A 19,071-nucleotide genomic window follows, 5' to 3' on the forward strand; every position below is an offset into this window, starting at 1 on the left:
AATTCGATTTGAATTCCTTTTAGCTAAAATGGAACCTAAAAATATCATTAGACCGTAGCACTAAATAGTTGTTTGTGGAAAGTTTTAGATTGTGGGACATTTTATAATAAATTTACTCTCAAGGCTGTAACTTCAAGGAATTGAATAAAGGCCAAATACATTGTTTCTCGCTCCAGGAAAAGTACTTTGCATGAGATGCATGTTGGGCCATGTGTGAATTACATGTGCTTCTTGCCATCCTATTTGCGTATGTGTATTAGGTATGAAACTTTGTCACATGTGTGATGACATGCTGAGAGCAAACCATAAGGGACCAAGCATGCTTTCATAAGGCATTGGACAATATTAAAAGAGACATGTCGATTGTGGTCTAAAATTGTAGACTACTCCTATGTGCATTTATAATGGTCGTTTGTAACTTCAAGATACAAGCCTCTTGATAAAATTAGAAGTGTGTTTCTGTCTACTTATATCACAATCAAGTGGTATCTATCTCTATTTGTAAGTGAGCGATCTTGTGTGGCTAGCCAAATTCCTCACACCCTACACACACACACATATATATATATATATAAGAAGGTTTTCAAGAGGGCAAAATATATGCGCCAATCAAATGGTGAACCTTAGGGTCAAGAGGGCAGATGTGCTAAACTCTCTTATTTGGGCTTATGAGAAAGGATATAACGAGTTAATGGGTTACTGGGTAGAGGCGGGAAAAACTATTGGGCCAATTTTAATTGTGGTATGTGATGTTTATTGGAAGGTGTGTAGAGCTCCGGCTTGGGTGATCACATCACCACTTTTCTTGTGTTTGCCATTCTCGGCCCCGTTGCCTGTGGTTTGTAGTTTTCCATTGGTTTCCCTTGTTTGGTGGTTTCGATCTTTGTTGTGGTTGCATACGGATGTTGAAGTTTGCTTATTTTCCAATTTTGCAGCTTGGAGTGGCTTGATCTCCGGCGTCTTCTTGAGGTGTTGGCCGGTGATGCGTTGGAGGTTGCTCGGTTCGAGGCGCTCTGATGGCGGCTGGGGTAATAGGCTGCTAGGTTTTTGTTTTTTGTTTTGTTGTTTTGGGCTCAAATTCTTATTTTGGGTTGGGCTTTCTTTGCTGTGTGGGAGGTCCATCATTATGCTTTGTGCTTCACTTGTATTTGGACCGCCTTTTGTATAAATTTGTTCTGTTGGTAATAAAAATTACCTTTGACCAAAAAAAAAAAACAAATAAACAATATCATTCACATTGAGGGAGAGAGAGTGAGTTTAGTCTCACAATGAGCTAGTAATAATATGGTTCAAATTCATTTGTGGCGAGAATTGACCTCTCACTTACAAATTACAAGTGAAGAGAAATACCGCTAAATCGTAGTACTAAGTGACTACAACTTTTAGTTTGTTAATTCCTCGTTCTTAATGTTATTATCCTAAGATTTCTTGTACCTTCATTACTTGTAGTCGCATGAATACAATCACAATATTATTATTATCATTATTATACGTGCTTGATAAATTCGATACGTGATTGTGACCTGAATTAAGTAAACAACATTCTTGTTGGGACGTTGATATGTATATTTTTGAGCACCAATCAATAAACACGAACAATAAGGAAGAAAACGAACCAGGCATTAAATTTGAAATGCTCATGTGAAGTGGAGATTCCACCTCAAATAGCCAGCTTCCCCCAAAAGGTACTATCATCAGTACTTCCACATTGCAGTTTGCGTGCTTGACCAGAAAACCAAACGTAAAATTATTAATAAGTGGAAATTTGCGTACTTACTTGACAACCAAACGTAAAATTATTAAATTGTTTTATCAACGTAAGAAGAAAAAAAAATAGAAGACGCAGCAGGTGAGAGTAAGACAATGACTGGCATGACACTGAAAGTTGGGTTCCGTCATAAAATTATTGTAATATAGAGAGTAATTTAACTTATTTATAAGTTTATGCAAGATCATTTTTTTTAATGTGAAATTCATTCTCAACGGGATGACCTAGAGCACGTGTGACCGTTTGGCTTCACACGTGGGACAATCTGGCTCTGATACCATGAAAAAAGTTAGGATTTCATCATAAAACTAATTGCCAATATAGGAAGTAGCCCAACCTACTTACAAGCTCATACAAGATCCCTCCTCTCATCAATATGAGATTCGTTCTCAACAACAACTACATAATTTCAGTAACGTCTCGTACCAATAAAATAATAATGCGTAAGTTTTTATTGACATTTTTATTTTTTTGACGCAAAATACCACGCCTCGATGTCGTATACAAGAGTTGTTCTCAGCGGGTGGAGGAGAAAATGTGCTTTTAACCGGTAAAAAAGGTCGGATCGTCTTCGATTGCATCGACGGAGAAATAAATAATTCCAAACTTTAGTGAAACAACTGCTGCCTAACTTTTCCCTCCCTCCCGCCAACTCCCTACTCTACGGGAAATTTTTTATTATGGCGGAAACACAAGTGGTACATGTGCTTTAATAGAAGTGGTGATAAATTTTATTTTTTAAGTTATTAACTTTTTATCACACATATCCCACCATTTATGTAGGGACACATCATGTATCATCTCATGTACTGGCCATACTGAAAAATCTCTTATACTCTACTACTAACTCCACGCTCTCTCTCCCTCTCCCTCTCCCTCTCTCTCCCACCCTCTCTCTCTCTAACATTTAACTTACCCTCTCCCTTTTCAAGCAATCATGCAATCATCCAATCATCCATCCGTGAACAAAAGCAAGCGCGAGGGTAGTTGTATGTTAGGCAGTTAGGCTCTTTCAGTTTTACTCTGGCGTCTGTCCCTCTCCCTATTTATTAATAAATAATTACAAACAATTTTCCTCTCCGTATTAAAAAGTATTATCATCATCATCATAGGCTCATAGTTCATAGGGATCTTCTTTTCCAGTTGTTAGAGTTTCTTGCCTTCTCCGCCATCCCTCCCTCCTTTTCTCCTCCCCAGTAATATATATATACACACACACATACGTATATAACTGGGGAATATACTGGTTGTGTTGGTGTTTTGATTCTTCAAGTGTGTTTGTAATAATATATATATAGTTTGGGTATATTGATTGTGGGAATTAAAACAGAGGAATTAATTTGAATATGATGAAGAAGGAGAGTAGAGTGGTTTACCAGGCTGCAAAGGAAGTTGATCTGAGTGCAGGGAGCTCCCAAACCTACTTGCGAGCCAATGTCAAAGGTCCCTTCCCTTCCCTTCCACTTGTATATATCTTCTTTCTTTTCTTTTCTAGCTACTTTAATTATGTTCTTTCTTTTTACTTTTAATTTTTTTTATAATTTGTCTATGATCATCGCCTCACTACATCGTTTTAGACTGTCAAAGAAGCTGCAGGTTGTCTATTAACTATCAGTCTTCTCAAATTTGGTGATCACTGGATTAACACTGGACAAAACATCCAGTGATTTTCTGTGCTTGATTTGCTTTAATCTACTGTTTCTAAGCATGTGCTTTAGTGAAATTTAGAAATTTTCAATTTGTTCAAATGTGTGTAATGTATCTACGCACTAAATCTCATTTGCTCTGTAGCTCCTCGTGTGGCTGGATTTCTGGTCAAGGTGTTCGCATGGTTTTTGGAGTCCCGGATCTTTGGAACCTTGATATTGTACATACTCAAAAGAGATAACTTAATTCATAAGGTACACACCCACTTTTTATATATTTTTTCCATTTATCTGGTAGCCTGGTAGGGGAAAAAGCATGAAAGCATTCGATTGTCACAAGCAAATCCGCCATCCTATCCAATAAACCGATCAAAATTGGATTGGATCAGTCAGTTTGGGCGGGTTGGATGTGTCACCGTTGTACCTTAGTATTAAGGTTCTTCTGTTTCCACCGAAATGCTTGCTCATTATATGCAACTCCCTAAAAGGAATTTGCACAACATTTTTGTAATGAAGGAGCCACTATATCTAGTTGATCACGGCACGTCCATCATCCGTTCTCAGTTGCTGAGAAATTCTTTGAACTTTGCAGCTGATCTCAAATGCTGAGATGGAGGAGGCACCTGTGTATGTTCCCATACATCCATTTGACGGTATGTATTCTTGACTTTATCTTTGCCACTAAATCCCTCTGAAATAGTCTATCACTTTGCATCAAACGATCAAGAAACCAGCAACCATTAGGATGTATTATGTTCATAACTAATGTTAAGGTACCAAATTACTACTTACTCTTACAAATGAAATTTTAATCAGCTGCTGCATAAGCTAAAGTTTAAGGTTTGTTGTTGTTGTTGTTGTTGTTGCTGCATAAGCTAAAGCTGGTTGGCAATGGAGTTACTGACCTGATCCCGTTGAGCGGAAATTGATTTTTTTTTTTTTGTGGAAAATAGCACTTGCATCCATTTCAACTTCACCCTCTGTTGTCTTAGAAATGATTTTTACACGGTGATGAATTTTGTCTCATTTTGCAATTTGTAATGAGATTTAGTTTTAAAATCTTGTTAATGCAGATGAAGAAGAACAAGATGTCAAACATGTAGGGGCTGATTTGTCTCCACCCGAACTAGTTCAGCAGGCAACGGAATGTCTGCCTCAGTCCTTAGAAAAGAGTCAAAAGACATTTAATGGTTTAAACTCCTCTTTTCGTTCTTGGACAATATCGGATTATTCAAGAGCCTATACCTCTGGAGATGTAACTCCTCGAACGGTATGTAATATTTTTGCCACTGTTCTTTTCTTCTTTCAATACTCTCTGCTTACTCCATATACTGTTTTCATCGTTATTTGTGTTGATCAGAGCCAAAGGCCAAAGAGATTAGCGCTTATTCACTTCTTTTTTTTCTGTTTCGACTCAGTTTTTATGTTTCCTAGTTATAAATCCCCAACTACAACTAAAAATAAAACGTATTCTGTACTTCCATACCCTCAGGCCTTTTTTCTTCTATTTCTGCAGGTTGCGGAGCGCCTTATAGCTGCCATCCGTGAATCTTATTCTCCATCATTTCAGATGTCATTTTTTATCAACTATGATGCTGAAGATATTTTAAAGCAAGCAACTGAATCCACTCTTCGGTATGAACAAGGTACTTGTGGAGACTTAATTGTATTCTTGAGGACATGGTAATACACCAGCATTTGCGGTCGAATGGAGAATTTTTTTACTACCCACCTTGTAATGAAATGCATTTCTACACTGATTTTCATCTCTCTCTCTCTCTCTCTCTCTCTCTCTTAAACTGGGAAGTTTCAGTCGCAGATACTTAAAAATCAAGACTCCTCGGTTTTGAAAGCATGTTAAACTTCGGTGGTTTTTCCAAGTCATATGGGCCAACTATTGTTTCTTATTCCCTGCCAAATCCTGCTACACACTCTTATATCATCCGTATTACGCTTCCTTTCCAGGAGTGCCTATTTCAGCTCTGGATGGGGTACCAATTGCAATCAAGGATGAAATAGATTGCTTACCGTATCCCACTACAGGTAACTTACGTTTCAGGTTTTCCGTTGACAGGACAATTCATGTCAGCCAACATTCATATTGTACACATTATAATCACGGTCTCTTTAGTTCAAATTTGAGTAACAGTTTCACAATCTGAAAACCGATTACTAGGAGGTACAAAATGGCTGCACAAACTAAGACCTTGCACAGATGATGCATGCTGTGTTAAGTGCCTCAGACTATGTGGTGCAATAATTGTTGGGAAAACCAATATGCATGAACTTGGAGCTGGAACAAGTGGGATAAATCCCCACTACGGGTAAGATCGATCTAATACTCCACATTATATTACCAGAGAGAAATTTTCCTTATCCTATAGAGGTCTTCCTATTTTATCAATGTATGTGTTTTGTTCTGAGTCAATATCAACTGAGATACTAGACTCCATGCCCTAATTGCCGGAAAAATATCGCTGTCATATTATTTTCTCAGTTAGTTCCGTGATCTCAACTGTTATCAGCATGTTTATTTTAAGTCTGCTGTACTGTAGGGCGACCAGAAATCCATATGATCGCAGCAAGATAGCTGGAGGCTCTTCTAGCGGATCTGCTGCAGTGGTGGCTTCCAGATTATGCCCTGTTGCTCTTGGTGTTGATGGAGGAGGTAATTTATTTCTCTCGTGGAAGAAGTTCGTGTTGTAATATAATTTTCATTTATCACATTAATTATCATCGATAACGTCATTTTAATAACGTTGTGAGAGAAGAGCAAAAGGGTCTATTTTTAGGTAGAACCAGAAGGTGAAGGGAGAGCAAAGTTTACACAATGGAGTAGGGAAATTTGGAAAACTTATGTCCTCATGCCTGCATGTGTGTGTTTGTGTGTGTTGGAGATAAATACGTATTGTGCAGGAACTGAACAGTGTATTTCATTTGTAACATATGATTAGGATCTGTACGGATGCCTGCATCTCTTTGTGGTGTTGTTGGTTTTAAACCCACCTTCGGGCGAGTACCTCATTCGGGGTAAATTAGTTGTTCAATATTCATCTAGTACTCTCTCTTGTTTCATTTGTTTGAAGGTTTATTACCATCATTCCATACTGATTTGGTTTTTTTTTTTAGCGTTCTTCCTCTAAATTGGACGGTTGGGATGGTTGGAATACTAGCAGGCACTATTGAGGATGCATTTATAGTGTAAGTAATGCTCTTTTTCTATGTGTTTGTAGAGGCCTTTCAGGATATTGAGGTTACAGCTTTTTCATTTCACGATCTGCAGCTATGCAGCTATTAGTGCGCGACTTCCGCCACATCAACCTACTGTATCAGTAAGAATGCTGTTCTGCATATTGATTAAAGCTATTTGTTACCATATACGTCTTTTCCTGTTGTGAACTTATTATCGGATAATTGGCATTTGCTTTAAGTATCCAAATTTCAGACTCATATTGTTTTCGTAGCAGTCTTAGCGTTCACCTTTGCTTACCTTAGTTGTTTTTCTTTCCATGCTTGTGATTTTTGATTGAAAATGTTCCGGCAGCCCAAATTATATTTTCCGCTGTTGAATCCAACAAAGTCTATATCCGGTATAAAATTGGCAAAGTACGGAGAGGTAAGTGACCTGCAGTTTCTCTACCTTATCACGTATATGATGAAAAATTACATTTCAAAGATAAGTGACAACTCGTTTTTATGTATTAAATGAGTTCTCGCTAACATTTAGTTATTTGATTGTCAAAACCACTAATTGGCTCGATTAGTGGTTTAATGATTGCAGTGATGATATCAGAGAATGCTGTTCTAATGCCCTGGACAGGCTTCACAAGCAATACGGCTGGAAGGTACTCGCTGTCAATTGCTTGCTTCAGAAGCACTGTGAAAACTTGTACACTTTCCATGATTACTACATAGTCAAACTTGTACACTTTCCATGATTACTACATAGTCAATACAGGAGCCGCTATCGATTACTTTCTAATTTTTTTGATTTTCTTCTTCTTCATCTGTAGACTGTAGAGGTGACCGTACCAGAGATAGAGGTGATGCGCCTGGCACATTATACAACAATCGGATCTGAGTGTACCGCTTCGCTTAGTAATTCTCTTGAAAATCTGTACGTTGTTGACCACCACGGTTTTCTCTCAACTATCCTTTTCTAACAGACAAGAAATCCAAAATGCTGACACAACAAACTCATAAAAATAGGGATTACAAAGAGTTGGGATGGGATGTAAGGGTAGCGCTTGCGGTCTACGGTTCTTTCAGCAGTAAAGAGTATATAAAGGCTCAAAGAATCAGGTAATCTTTGGAATATATATCGCTAACTGCTAAAATTTTCAATTATTTTTCGTGAAACAAGCGATATTACACTTTAAACTAAAAGTTTCAGTTTCATCAAAACTAGAACCTCTTACAAAGGTGTCAAAGTGGTTTATACATCAAAACTCAAACGCTTAATTTACAAGTCCTATATATTCATTTGAGAAGTGGTCTGTATATCCACAGGAACCGGCAGATGCAGTTTCACATGAATATATTTGCTCATGCAGATGTGATTGTTTCTCCGACAACAGGGTAACAGACTGATTTTACGAGATAACACATGAAACATCAGATGACATTTTGAAACATGTGTTTTCGATTGAATCTAATTACGGACATAACAGGGTAACTGCCTACTCGATTTTCGATGATGCTCTACAAACCGGCGAGCTTGACTACATAAATGGAGGTATGAATGAATCGACACGCCCAGAGTCACAGATCCGCTACCGAAATCAGCACCATCGATCAACTGCTTTCATGTTTTGATAACATTAGTAGAGTGATGTGATTACAAAAAAAGCTTACAACGGAATCTAATCAGTTTTCATTTACGCAGCTGCGCTTGTTCGATACTCGATAGCAGGAAACTTTCTGGGGCTACCGGCAGTGAGCGTTCCGGTATGCATGCATGCACGCATCATCTCGTCATTACTACACACAACCTTTTTAATTACTTGAGATTAATATTAAGCAGATAATTTTTGTGCGTTTGTGTTTTGTTTCCTTGATAGGTTGGATACGACCGAGCAGGGCTGCCAATTGGTCTGCAGCTGATAGGGAAGCCATGGTCTGAGGCGACGCTTATTCACATAGCCTTTGCGCTGCAGGAACTGTATGTCTCGGAGTACAGAAAGCCGGAAGTTTACTACGATGTGCTAAACCAACAAAAATAATTAAGGTTTGTAATCAAGAAAGAGTTGGCAGGTAATTAGGAGCAGATTGTTCAATTTGTAATGGTAATTTACACACCATTGACACCAAGACCGAATCGTATTGATAAATAGGTAGTGTTTGTGTGTTTATGATTATGGATTAAGTTAATAAAATGAGAAATGTTCGTGTGTGTTTCGAAGAAAAAGGTGGAAGAAATTCTATATTTTCTTTATTTGAAGTCTTTACATAATACATGAAATTTCAAATTTATTTGACCGTCGAGTGACGAGACAGATGTTGGGTTAAAAACATGGTAAAAAAAAGAAGGAAAGGAAAAAAGATGGTCCGACCTACCGGATTCGAACCAGTGACCTAAGGATTTCTGTTATATTACAACTACAGTCCTCCGCTCTACCAACTGAGCTAAGGTCGGTTTGTTGTTAAGGAGCAAAGCTATATCAAACATATTAATATACCACCCTCATAACTGAAAGAGTGTTGGTTCGTTTCCCACCCATCATAATTAGAAATTAGGGGTGATTTGACCCAAAAAAAGAGGAATTAGGGGTGATTTTCAAAAAATGGGATCAGAAATAACGCTTTCAAATTTTAAAATCGGATTACTTTTCAATTCGGAATATGAATAGTTTTGGAAATTTCAAAACCTAATTCCGAAATTCATATATTTTACAAGTATTTGAATATCGTGGTATTTGATACATTCTGATGTATAAATTCATTTAGTTTGTGGTATAACATCTCTCTATCTCGCTGAAAGAACTAAAGAAAACTAACGAAAAGTCTAAAAAAACTTCCCTTTGAATGAAAAGTCCAAAAAAACTTCCCTTTTAATGAAAAGTCATTTTTATAAGTATAGTGAATAGTATCAGAAAAATGTATAAATGTGGTTTTTCGTTAAAAATGAACCGTACAAAGAGTGTTGTTAAAACTCCCAAAAAACTATGATGGGGTGGTTTAGTCTTTCTTTACCTACCTTCTTTGCTTTTGACATTTTGGTGCCCTTATCCGACCTTTTGTCACACTTTATCCACGAGCTCGTCACAAATCCACGCTTTATACACCTTTTTTACCCAGATGTGAATTCTTGTCACAAAGTCTTCAACTATGACCCCCTACTTTTGGCCCATCACGTCTCTCCTATTTTTCACTATTTGATAAGATTATGACTGCACAAGTAGCTCCCTCACTCCTATTTTTCGTTCATCCAGTTGTTCTGTTGATTCGTTTTCTTTAACGGTGGCCTTGCGATGGCGGCCCAACTGATTTGGTGGAGGTGGTTGTCTTCAGTCTCCAAATTTAAGAAACCGATCACCTAGAACATACTTCTCCAACTGATTACCTAACGATTATATACCAATATTCAAATCCAAATTCTAGAAGCGAGGTGATTTCAATTGTTTTGGACTACGAATTTAACAAGTAATCGTAATAATCATCCGCGTACAGTGTACTTTCCCACTGCTGCAACAATTTTCCCAGCAACCAAACAGAAATCACATAACAAAAAATTACCAGGAAAACAAAAACGGATCCATAAAGTAGAATTGAAGACAAAGCTTTACTAAGAAATCCAACTTATATTACTTGAAAGTAAAGGTCCAAATTACATCAATACTAAATGCTACCATGAAAGACAATTAACCCTAATTCCCAACATATCGACATGAAATTCCCAATTTAACCCCCGAAACCGTAGAGGGTCCTTCCTTGCCTCTTCAGAGCATACACCACATCCATGGCGGTCACGGTCTTCCTCCTGGCGTGCTCGGTGTAAGTCACGGCATCACGAATCACGTTCTCCAGAAAGATCTTGAGCACTCCTCTGGTCTCCTCGTAGATCAGACCGCTGATACGCTTCACGCCACCTCTACGAGCGAGACGCCGAATCGCAGGCTTGGTGATACCCTGGATGTTGTCCCTCAGAACCTTCCGATGTCGTTTCGCCCCTCCCTTGCCCAAGCCCTTGCCTCCCTTCCCTCGGCCTGTCATTTTCTCGGAAAAATATTTTGGTTGAGAAAGTTTGATTTTTGGTGGGGTGGTTGGGGTTTTGGGTATTTAAATTGTTGGGGGTTAGGGGCTTGCAACTTTGAAAGGTTGGCGGGGTTGATGTTGGCCGTTGGATGCGGGTGCTCATCGAGGGCTTGAGAGCATCGATCCGCGTCATGTTGTGAAAGTGGATTTCTGTCGTTGATGGTGTGTAAATCTACGGTTGAGAGCGGTTCGACTTTGGTATGGCACGGATTGTGCTTTTTAGCGATAGTTGGCTTGGCTTGGCGGCGTTTGAAAGGTGGTGAGCCCAAGAGCGCAGAGGGATTTGGGGTTTGAAATTTGAGTTTTAGTTTTTTAGTTTTTTTAATTATGCGCTCGATTTTGATCATTTTCAATATTTGGATTAAATTTTTAACTCATAATTTAAATCTCTACTAATTAATAAAATACTCATTGTCAACCAAGATCCTATGAAATTACTAATTTAACTTTCTGATTAAAATAAAACATAAATAAGAAATATGGGGCATAAATGTAATTTCACACAATCAAATTTTATTATTTTTCTCCAAAGTTTCACTTACATCTAATCCTAACATATCTCTAATTAACAAATAAATAAATAAAATAAAAAATAAAAAGTAAAAACTTCATACTCCCACATTCTCTATCACTCTCTTCCTCCCTCTTTCTATTTCAAAAACAAAAATAAAAAAATTTCTCACACACTTTGTGTGTGCCCTTATGCAAGTTTTAATTAAGAAATCGTTATTTTTTATCATATTCGATCTCAGTTTTTTAATTTAGTGTATTTAAAATTTTAAAATTGTCTAAATTTTAAGTTTTAACTTAAAACTTATTTTAGACCCAACCATTTAAAAATGATTGAGTTAGTTTATTTATTTTATTATTTTTTTTAGAACAAACGATATTATCTACATTGAGAGGGAGGGGTGGACTTAGTCTCACAACAGGATAGCAGTAATCTAGTTTAAATTCGCCTTTGGTGAGAATTAAACCTAAGACCTCTCACTTACAAGGGAAGAATAATACCAGTAGACCATAATATTAAGTAGTAAGTTTAAAACCTAAATTTTGATAGGCGGGCCTTTTAATCCTGACCTAAATTCTAGGTTAAATTAGCCCAAATTTTAGTTTTTAACCCATAACTTATTTGATGTCTAACTACTACAGAAAAATTGAATTAGTTTAAAATCTAAATTTTAAATTTTATCCCAATCATTTGAGATGGTCTTAGACAAGATGTTGCTTCACTTTTATGGTGATTTCGCTTCACCCTTTGGTGGTGACCTGGGCTTCGCATTCGTCTTGAAGCAAAGAGACGGTGCCGCCACTGTTGCCACCGCAAAAGCTAACTAAACGGAGGTGTACTACCGGACTGGTTTTCTGTTCTCTCTAGATGGTCTCCCTGCTTCACTTGCTGCAAGTTTGTTCTTTTTTTTTGTTGGTTTTCCCAGAACCTTGTTTCAGCCTTTTTATTATCTGTAATGAAGTTTTTTCTTTAGTTTGCTTCTGCTAGTGTTTGTACTTCATTCGTACCCTTTTTAATGAAGTTTCATGCTTCAGAAAGCAAAAGCGCAAAGCCCGTTTTCGGGCTCGCTCACATTGAGTGCATAACAAAAGGAACTAGCTTCATAAATATGTACATTGTGCGCAATGACAACTGCGAAAACATGTGCAAGGAGAAGATGTACCATGCCTAAGATGCCTTGCCTGCATACTCGTACCAACTCACATGCCCATGAGGACAAGAAGATCATCGGCCCCTACATCCCTCCGATCCTTTGCAGCCTTCCCCCGGAAAGCTTCCTTAGCAAGTTTCTTCTTTTTGTCTTGCAACTCTAGTATCCTCTCTTCAATGCTGTCTCGAGCAACAATCCTCACAATCTTCACATCTTCTTTCTGCCCAATCCGGTGAACGCGATCCATTGCCTGTTCCTCAACTGCTGGGTTCCACCATGGCTCCAACAAATACACTCTACTTGCAGCTGTAAGGTTTATACCTGTTCCTGAAGCCTTGAGACTTGCAAGCAAAATCGTGGGCGCATCTTGTCCCGTCATCCCAAATTCTTTGATTACTTGTGCCCTTTTCTTTGCATTCATGGACCCATCTAACCTCAAAGTCTTAAAACCAGCTGCTTTGAGTGGCTCTTCAAGATATATCAGCATCTTTCGGAACTGGGAAAACACTACTGATTTTGTAAGTGGGTTTTGCTCCCTCGATGTAACAAGAAGTTTTAAGAGAGCATTTACTTTTGACGACAAGGTTGTTTTCGAGGATGCTGTGTTGTCGCTGTCAGAAGCTGTTTGAGGGGCTGAGAACAGATCAGAATGTGATAAAGCATGGCGGCAAAGGGGACAGCAGGGTTTTGTGCGCTGAAGGGTTTTCAGAATACAAGCTTGGCAAAAAATGTGAGCACAGCAAGTAATAACAATATCCGTTGGCGGAGAAATGCAAATAGGACAATCAAAATCTTCACCGTCTTGCAGCACCTCAACAATCTTTTTCAGCAGCTCAGGGTTCTTGGACGCATCTGCGTAGAATTAAGTACAGAATAACATAACATGTGAAACAGAAATTTGATATTAACTCAGAACATTGCACTAAAAGAATTATATTACTTGATACCAAAATGCATATTCCCAAGATACTTCATTAGTAGCTGAACATATCAACATTGAGCTTCTTTTTGAACTCTCATACATACTTTTTTTTTTTTTAGTACATCGATATTTTTACACTAAGGAGAGGGGGAGTTCGGTTACGCCACACAATGGGCAGCCTAAGTCATACATACTTATATTTGAAAGGTATATGATATCTAATAGGATTATAGGAAACAAATAATATGGTGGCATATGCGCAGGTGAGCACCATTCATCACATTAAAAATTTACTAAGTCACATGACACTATAAAAATTGAGCAGCAGCAGCTCAAAGTACTAATAAATTTTAATAATAAATCTAAAAACCAAACACAGACACCAGTTTCCAAAGGCTATGGCGGAAACATAATCCTAAGAAAAGAGTTGGACATGAAATTCAGTAGCTACCAATTTGGGAAAGCGAGTGTACAAGTACTGAACAGAGGGAGAATCCAAGAAGGTAAATAAGTAGAACAGAATCCTGACAAACTTCAATTAAGGTTTACTGATGAAAAAAAAACTTATGACTGAGAGAACTGTAAATAAATATAGCAGTGAAAGGGTTCCATTGATACTATGCATGTGAGTGAAGTTGCATAAAACAGATATAAACAAGATGCACAACTATAACATCCTTTCAAATACCTTCAATATTGTTCGAAGGGAGAAGTGATTTGAGATCAGAAGGGCACAATGCCACATCAGTACAGATCTGCCGAAGTCGTAAGATGATGCTAAGTACAGTGGAATAGTTGCGCATTACACTATCAGCATCAATGTAACTCCTCACAACACTCTTTGCTTCTCCTTCCATCTGATCATATAGTTCACGTTCTTCACCAGAGAGTTCCACATAACAAATCTCTAAAGTTTTAGGAGGTAATCCAATCAGCCCTTTGTCTTTTGTTCTTCGCAAAGAAATGGTTTCCATTAGAACCTGAACTATCACACAACGTATTAGGAACTTGGATTTTTGGAAAGAAATAAAATAAATAAAACAGATAACATGATTCTGTCTCATTCATTTTCAGTTAACTATTAAAGAATAGGGGGAAAAAAGTACGAAATAAAGCACCAAAAAGTATGCATGAAAATTAAATCCAAGGACTATTAAGGTATTTGATTGGCTTTATAAAGAAAACAAAGTCTTGGAGGTAAATCCTGGATCAACCATGTCATCAATCATATCTTTCTGATCATCTAATACTTATTTCAAAGGAAAGAAATTTGCTATCCCAGACCCTAATAACAAATTGAAGGTATGCGGGTGAGCGGCCTAATGAAGTTTGGTTATATTAGTTAATGAGATACTAAAGTTCATTTGCTAAAGAACAATTCAAGTAACTCATCTTGACTTCAATCTAGATCCCGTATTTTGGGGTCTAGAGTGAAACCCAATCTTACCACAAGCTTTTAATAAAAATTAAAACAAAAAGTGAAATAAAATACAATGTCAAGACATTCAAAACAGAATCCAGGCACACTTCAGAAGTCAGATGCACTTTCACATTAGACCTTGTATCATATGTGGGAAAAGAACATAAATAACGTAAGGATGATTCTCAAGTAGAAAGAAAATAATAATAATGATCTATTATGTTCAAATCTTGTCCCAGCACAAGGAGAGAACTACATGTAATGCAAACTTCCATTGCCTGCATCTGTTTATAACAAAAAAAAGAAAAGAAAATAAAGGTAGAATGGAATTACCTGCAGCCGTACGAGCCCTTTTTGGTTGCCATGAGCAAGTGGGCGCTGCACCAAGCTTTGCCAGTAGCTCTTAATTGAAAAAGGCTCAAACCGCAAAAATGCCATCAAAGAAAACAAATCAAATGAGCTATTCTGGATGGGTGTTCCAGTAACCGCCCACCTTCGCTTAGCCTTCAAACTAGTAACAGCTTGACTTTGTTGAGCATTAACATTCTTAATCATGTGTGCCTCATCCAAAATGACCCTCCACCACTCAATCTCTTTAACAGGGGATTCCGTCCAAGAATTTTCAGTAGCCAAAATACTATATGTAGTCAACACTATATCATACTCCTTAAGCTCCTCAGCATTGCTAGTCCGCTCTCCGTAGTACATATATACCTTCAGTCTACCCGGCCTAGTGTGTTCTCCTAGTTGTGTTACCCAAGTCGAAAACACAGAAGGTGGGCACACAACTAATGTTGTCTTGGTACTACAATACCCCAAAGACTTATCATCTACACTCAAACATTTTTCTTCCACATTGCTGCCAGCACTGGCATCCTCAGTTTTGCGTTTTTTCAGTGACCCGGTGCCTTTTTTACTTGGGGCACCCCTCTTACCTTTCTTACTAAAAGAAACAGACAAAGACTCATCCTCACGCATTTTGTTATCATCTAGTACGCTTACATCTGAACTACCATATTTATCAAACGCAATCAAAGACAGCAAAGTTAAAGTCTTACCCAACCCCATATCGTCAGCGAAAATCCCACCTCTTAGAGGCTCCGGTCGCTTATCAGTGTGGTAATTGGTCAAGACATTCACAAAAGAACCACCTTTCTCTTCCCAAAAGGGAGGCAAGTCACCAGAATTCTCTCTATGCACCAACCATCCCAAGCCTTCTTTCTGGTGAACAAACAGCTCTGATTTGATCACTTGATTTGGAGGTTCCAATGCTTGTAAGGCCCCCTTTCTGCTCGCACTCTCCTCCACCAGCTTGAAAATCTCATCTACACTCTTGGAACCCCTCTCAGCCTTCTTCTCCTTGACAACCACCGACTCGGATAGAGTGAAAGACGCATCGGAATCGGAAATCAGCTGCAACCCAGATTGCAAAATTGCTGATTTCGCAGAGGGAAAGGCTTCAAACCTTGCAAAGATGTGAACTTGGCAAGGAATCTTGAACCTGTTGGGCTTAGAGCGCATATTGGGCACAATGCCTTCGACGGAAATCAAATTCGAGTCGATCAAGGGGGCAAGGACGGCGGCGACGGAGCGTTCGATGTGACCCACCTGACGCGTTTCGGTATTAAGGACTTTGATGGCGTTGGAGTCGTAGGGATTGAGGGGTTCGCGGACAAGACCCACCATTTCTCGGCCACTGATGGTGCCTGAATAGTATTGAATTCCAACGATGCTGGCGATGACGAAGCCGAGCATGAAGGTGTCCGAGGAAGAAGAGAGAGACTGCGAGTCTTGGTCCTGGGAAGAAAGAGCGGCAAAGTCATCGGCGTCGGGCGGAGGGTCTTGCCACTGATCGAGGGACATGAAGAGTTTTACGGGATCTTCTTCCTCCATTGCTTTGATGTGATTTCTTTCTACAATTTGGACGATGAATGGCGGTTTCGAGTTTAGACTCCCTAGAGTTTTCGGTTGAGGAGAGAGAGAGAGAGAGGGGAAGGAGTCGGTGCGTCGGCTTTTGATTCGGTGTCGCAATCGTATATGAATGTGATTGAAACTTTGAATGGCATCGAAAGGAAAGGTGCGGTTCAAGGAGAAGATGACACGCACCATTTAGAGCCAAGACTGTCCAAACACCCGTTACTCGGCTTCAAATGGGTAGACACGTTATGACGTTAAAGCATCATCTCCGATATACAACACGAGACATCTGAATGCAGAAATGCATGGGCGCAGAGCCTACAGGTCAGTTCGTGCCGACACGCCCATCAAATGCAATTCATTTCAGAAACATCACATTTGATTTCACATGTTTATATTTCGCATTTTTAAACTTTTTGTTTCCCTCGCACCGCACGTTAAAAGACTCTATTCCTCTGCCAACGAGAGTTGGTTCGGTTGGTAAGTACGTGCTTGTTGGGATGGGTTGGTTCAGTTGGTAAGGATGTGCTTGTGGGGATGGATTTAGTCTTACAATAAGTTAGCAATGATGTAGTGCAAATTTACTTTTGACGATAATCGAACATAATATCTCTCACTTACAAATGAAAAAGAATATTACTAAATTGTGGGTTAAAGATTTGAGATCAAGGGTCAAAGATACAAATATAGGCTGAAGACCTAAGATCGAGAGTCAAAACTAGAGTCGAAGAGCCTAAGATTGAATATATGGTTGTCAAGATTATTTGTTGTACTTATTATTAAAATAGTGAAAGTTTGTTGTTGTTGCTTTGTGGACATGTACATGCACATAGCTGAATCACATAAATTTTTTGGTATTATTTGTCTTGATTATTTGTTTTTAATTTATGAGTTTGTTTCGTTTTCCCATTCTTAAACAAATTATTTGTGGAGCTGAAAATAATTCAAAGATTCATATCTTTAAGTTTTCTTCATCGAAGACTAATTCCTTCAAGTAAGGAATTACAATCAAATCCAACCAATGATTCTACAAGATAATTCTAATATATGATTACTTTAATATTTATCCGGGATAATTTCTCACTCCATCAAACGGATGACACACCTTAGTCAACTGGATGCTGATACGTGGTACGAGATCCCTTACACCATGGCTAGCCTAGCTTCTGTAAATACGCAATTCTACACTAATTTTTTGTAAGCTTTTACTACTCAACTAAGCTCTAAACTCTTTATTTTCATATAAACTAACTTATGCATTAGAGATCCATTAACCAACCCCCCAACACTTCTTAGGTGCGTAGTTTTGGTCTTTGATCAAATGTGCTTAATTGTTTTATAGGTACAATTTCGTCAAAACTAAAGACGATGGATTTTCACTACCACAATATTCACAAACCACCCCCTACTTACACAAAACTTCAAAATGTGCATTCAGAGTTCTTCGTGGCGAGTGATTTATAAGTGTGCAAATTTCAGTCTATACACATGTGGAGGTATTGCTTCTTGTAAGAAATTTTGATCCAACAACAACTGAAAAAAACTTGCTTTACAATGAAAGCATTGTGTCCCAGGTGGTTAGAGTCTTCCTCTTTAACCCAAAGTTTGTCAAGCTCAAATCCTTCCATATGGTATGTCACGTCCCAGTTCCAACATATGTTCAAGATCGACACGTGACCTCATCAAGTATCCGTAAATCCAACAGATCCTGCCTCCTACGATATGTACAAAGCATAATTGAATATTCGAATTGCATAGTAATTTTCATATACTTTATGGTTGCATCTAACCTCCTCGTTAGATTGCCTACGTTCCCTAAAAAGCAATCAAGCAATTCGTAGTTCACCATTCACTACACTCTAACGTTTATAACAGTACATTCAAGTAGAAAAGTATAGCATTCCCCAATCATTTATTAGAACTTGACAAGCATGAAATTACTAGGTCCAGAGCTGCATAACAAACCCACATGACATTCAAGATTTCCATTCCATCCATCATATAAATCACTATGTTTTCAACATGATATCTCAATCCACAACATGTAACATATCAAAGAACCAACGAAGCATAATATTATTCTCAAACCACATTGATCTACTAATTTATTCATAATAATAACAATCACGCCAATTAATAATAACAATCACTATGTTTTCAACATGATACCTCAATCTACTAATCATATCCAACGACACTCCACAATCACGTCAATTAATCAATTCCATGAATCAAAGATGCACGATATTAACGTTTGACTACATTAATCAATCAATGAAATAACATATCATTTCATGAATTTAATTAAAGAACTCTACATAATTCCCTACTTAGATTATAAGTAATAACATGGTAAATTTCATTTATATTCACAAGATCTAGTGTGGTTAATCCCCATTCACTCGAATCTAGGGTTCCAGACTAACTTATGAAAATGAGTAAGAGCAAGGATTTCGAACTACTCAACATAATCCAACTAAAAT

General features: G+C 38.1%; 3 protein-coding genes, 1 long non-coding RNA gene and 1 other non-coding gene across 5 annotated transcripts; 2 read left to right on the forward strand and 3 right to left on the reverse strand.

Annotated features, from left to right (window-relative positions):
- The first annotated feature begins 600 nt into the window (after positions 1–600).
- Positions 601–1,223, forward strand: LOC114821673 (uncharacterized). The gene is made up of 2 exons (XR_003769401.2): positions 601–838; positions 936–1,223. It is a non-coding gene; the product is annotated as an uncharacterized lncRNA (long non-coding RNA).
- Positions 1,224–2,693: 1,470 nt separating this feature from the next.
- Positions 2,694–8,821, forward strand: LOC103415527 (fatty acid amide hydrolase). The gene is made up of 19 exons (XM_008353851.4): positions 2,694–3,211; positions 3,560–3,669; positions 4,007–4,067; positions 4,488–4,684; positions 4,931–5,060; positions 5,380–5,457; positions 5,591–5,738; positions 5,970–6,082; positions 6,369–6,444; positions 6,544–6,615; positions 6,698–6,746; positions 6,959–7,030; positions 7,179–7,259; positions 7,428–7,531; positions 7,624–7,716; positions 7,924–7,992; positions 8,085–8,149; positions 8,300–8,361; positions 8,475–8,821. The coding sequence occupies exons 1-19, from the start codon at positions 3,115–3,117 to the stop codon at positions 8,634–8,636; spliced, it is 1,839 nt and encodes a 612-aa protein (XP_008352073.3). The 5' UTR covers positions 2,694–3,114; the 3' UTR covers positions 8,637–8,821.
- Positions 8,822–8,960: 139 nt separating this feature from the next.
- Positions 8,961–9,049, reverse strand: TRNAY-GUA (transfer RNA tyrosine (anticodon GUA)). The gene is given in 2 exon segments: positions 8,961–8,996; positions 9,013–9,049. It is a non-coding gene; the product is annotated as a tRNA-Tyr (tRNA).
- Positions 9,050–10,194: 1,145 nt separating this feature from the next.
- On the reverse strand, positions 10,195–10,689 carry LOC103415526 (histone H4-like). Its single transcript, XM_008353850.4, has one exon. The coding sequence runs from the start codon at positions 10,624–10,626 to the stop codon at positions 10,315–10,317; it is 312 nt and encodes a 103-aa protein (XP_008352072.1). The 5' UTR covers positions 10,627–10,689; the 3' UTR covers positions 10,195–10,314.
- A 1,474-nt stretch (positions 10,690–12,163) lies between these two features.
- On the reverse strand, positions 12,164–17,216 carry LOC103415525 (putative SWI/SNF-related matrix-associated actin-dependent regulator of chromatin subfamily A member 3-like 1). Its single transcript, XM_008353849.4, has 3 exons — positions 15,005–17,216; positions 13,940–14,231; positions 12,164–13,181 (listed from the first exon to the last, which is right to left on the reverse strand). The coding sequence occupies exons 1-3, from the start codon at positions 16,778–16,780 to the stop codon at positions 12,379–12,381; spliced, it is 2,871 nt and encodes a 956-aa protein (XP_008352071.3). The 5' UTR covers positions 16,781–17,216; the 3' UTR covers positions 12,164–12,378.
- Between the last annotated feature and the right edge of the window lie 1,855 nt (positions 17,217–19,071).

The sequence above is a fragment of the Malus domestica genome, chromosome 15 (genome assembly GCF_042453785.1).
Source record: "Malus domestica chromosome 15, GDT2T_hap1".
Lineage (NCBI taxonomy): Eukaryota > Viridiplantae > Streptophyta > Magnoliopsida > Rosales > Rosaceae > Malus > Malus domestica.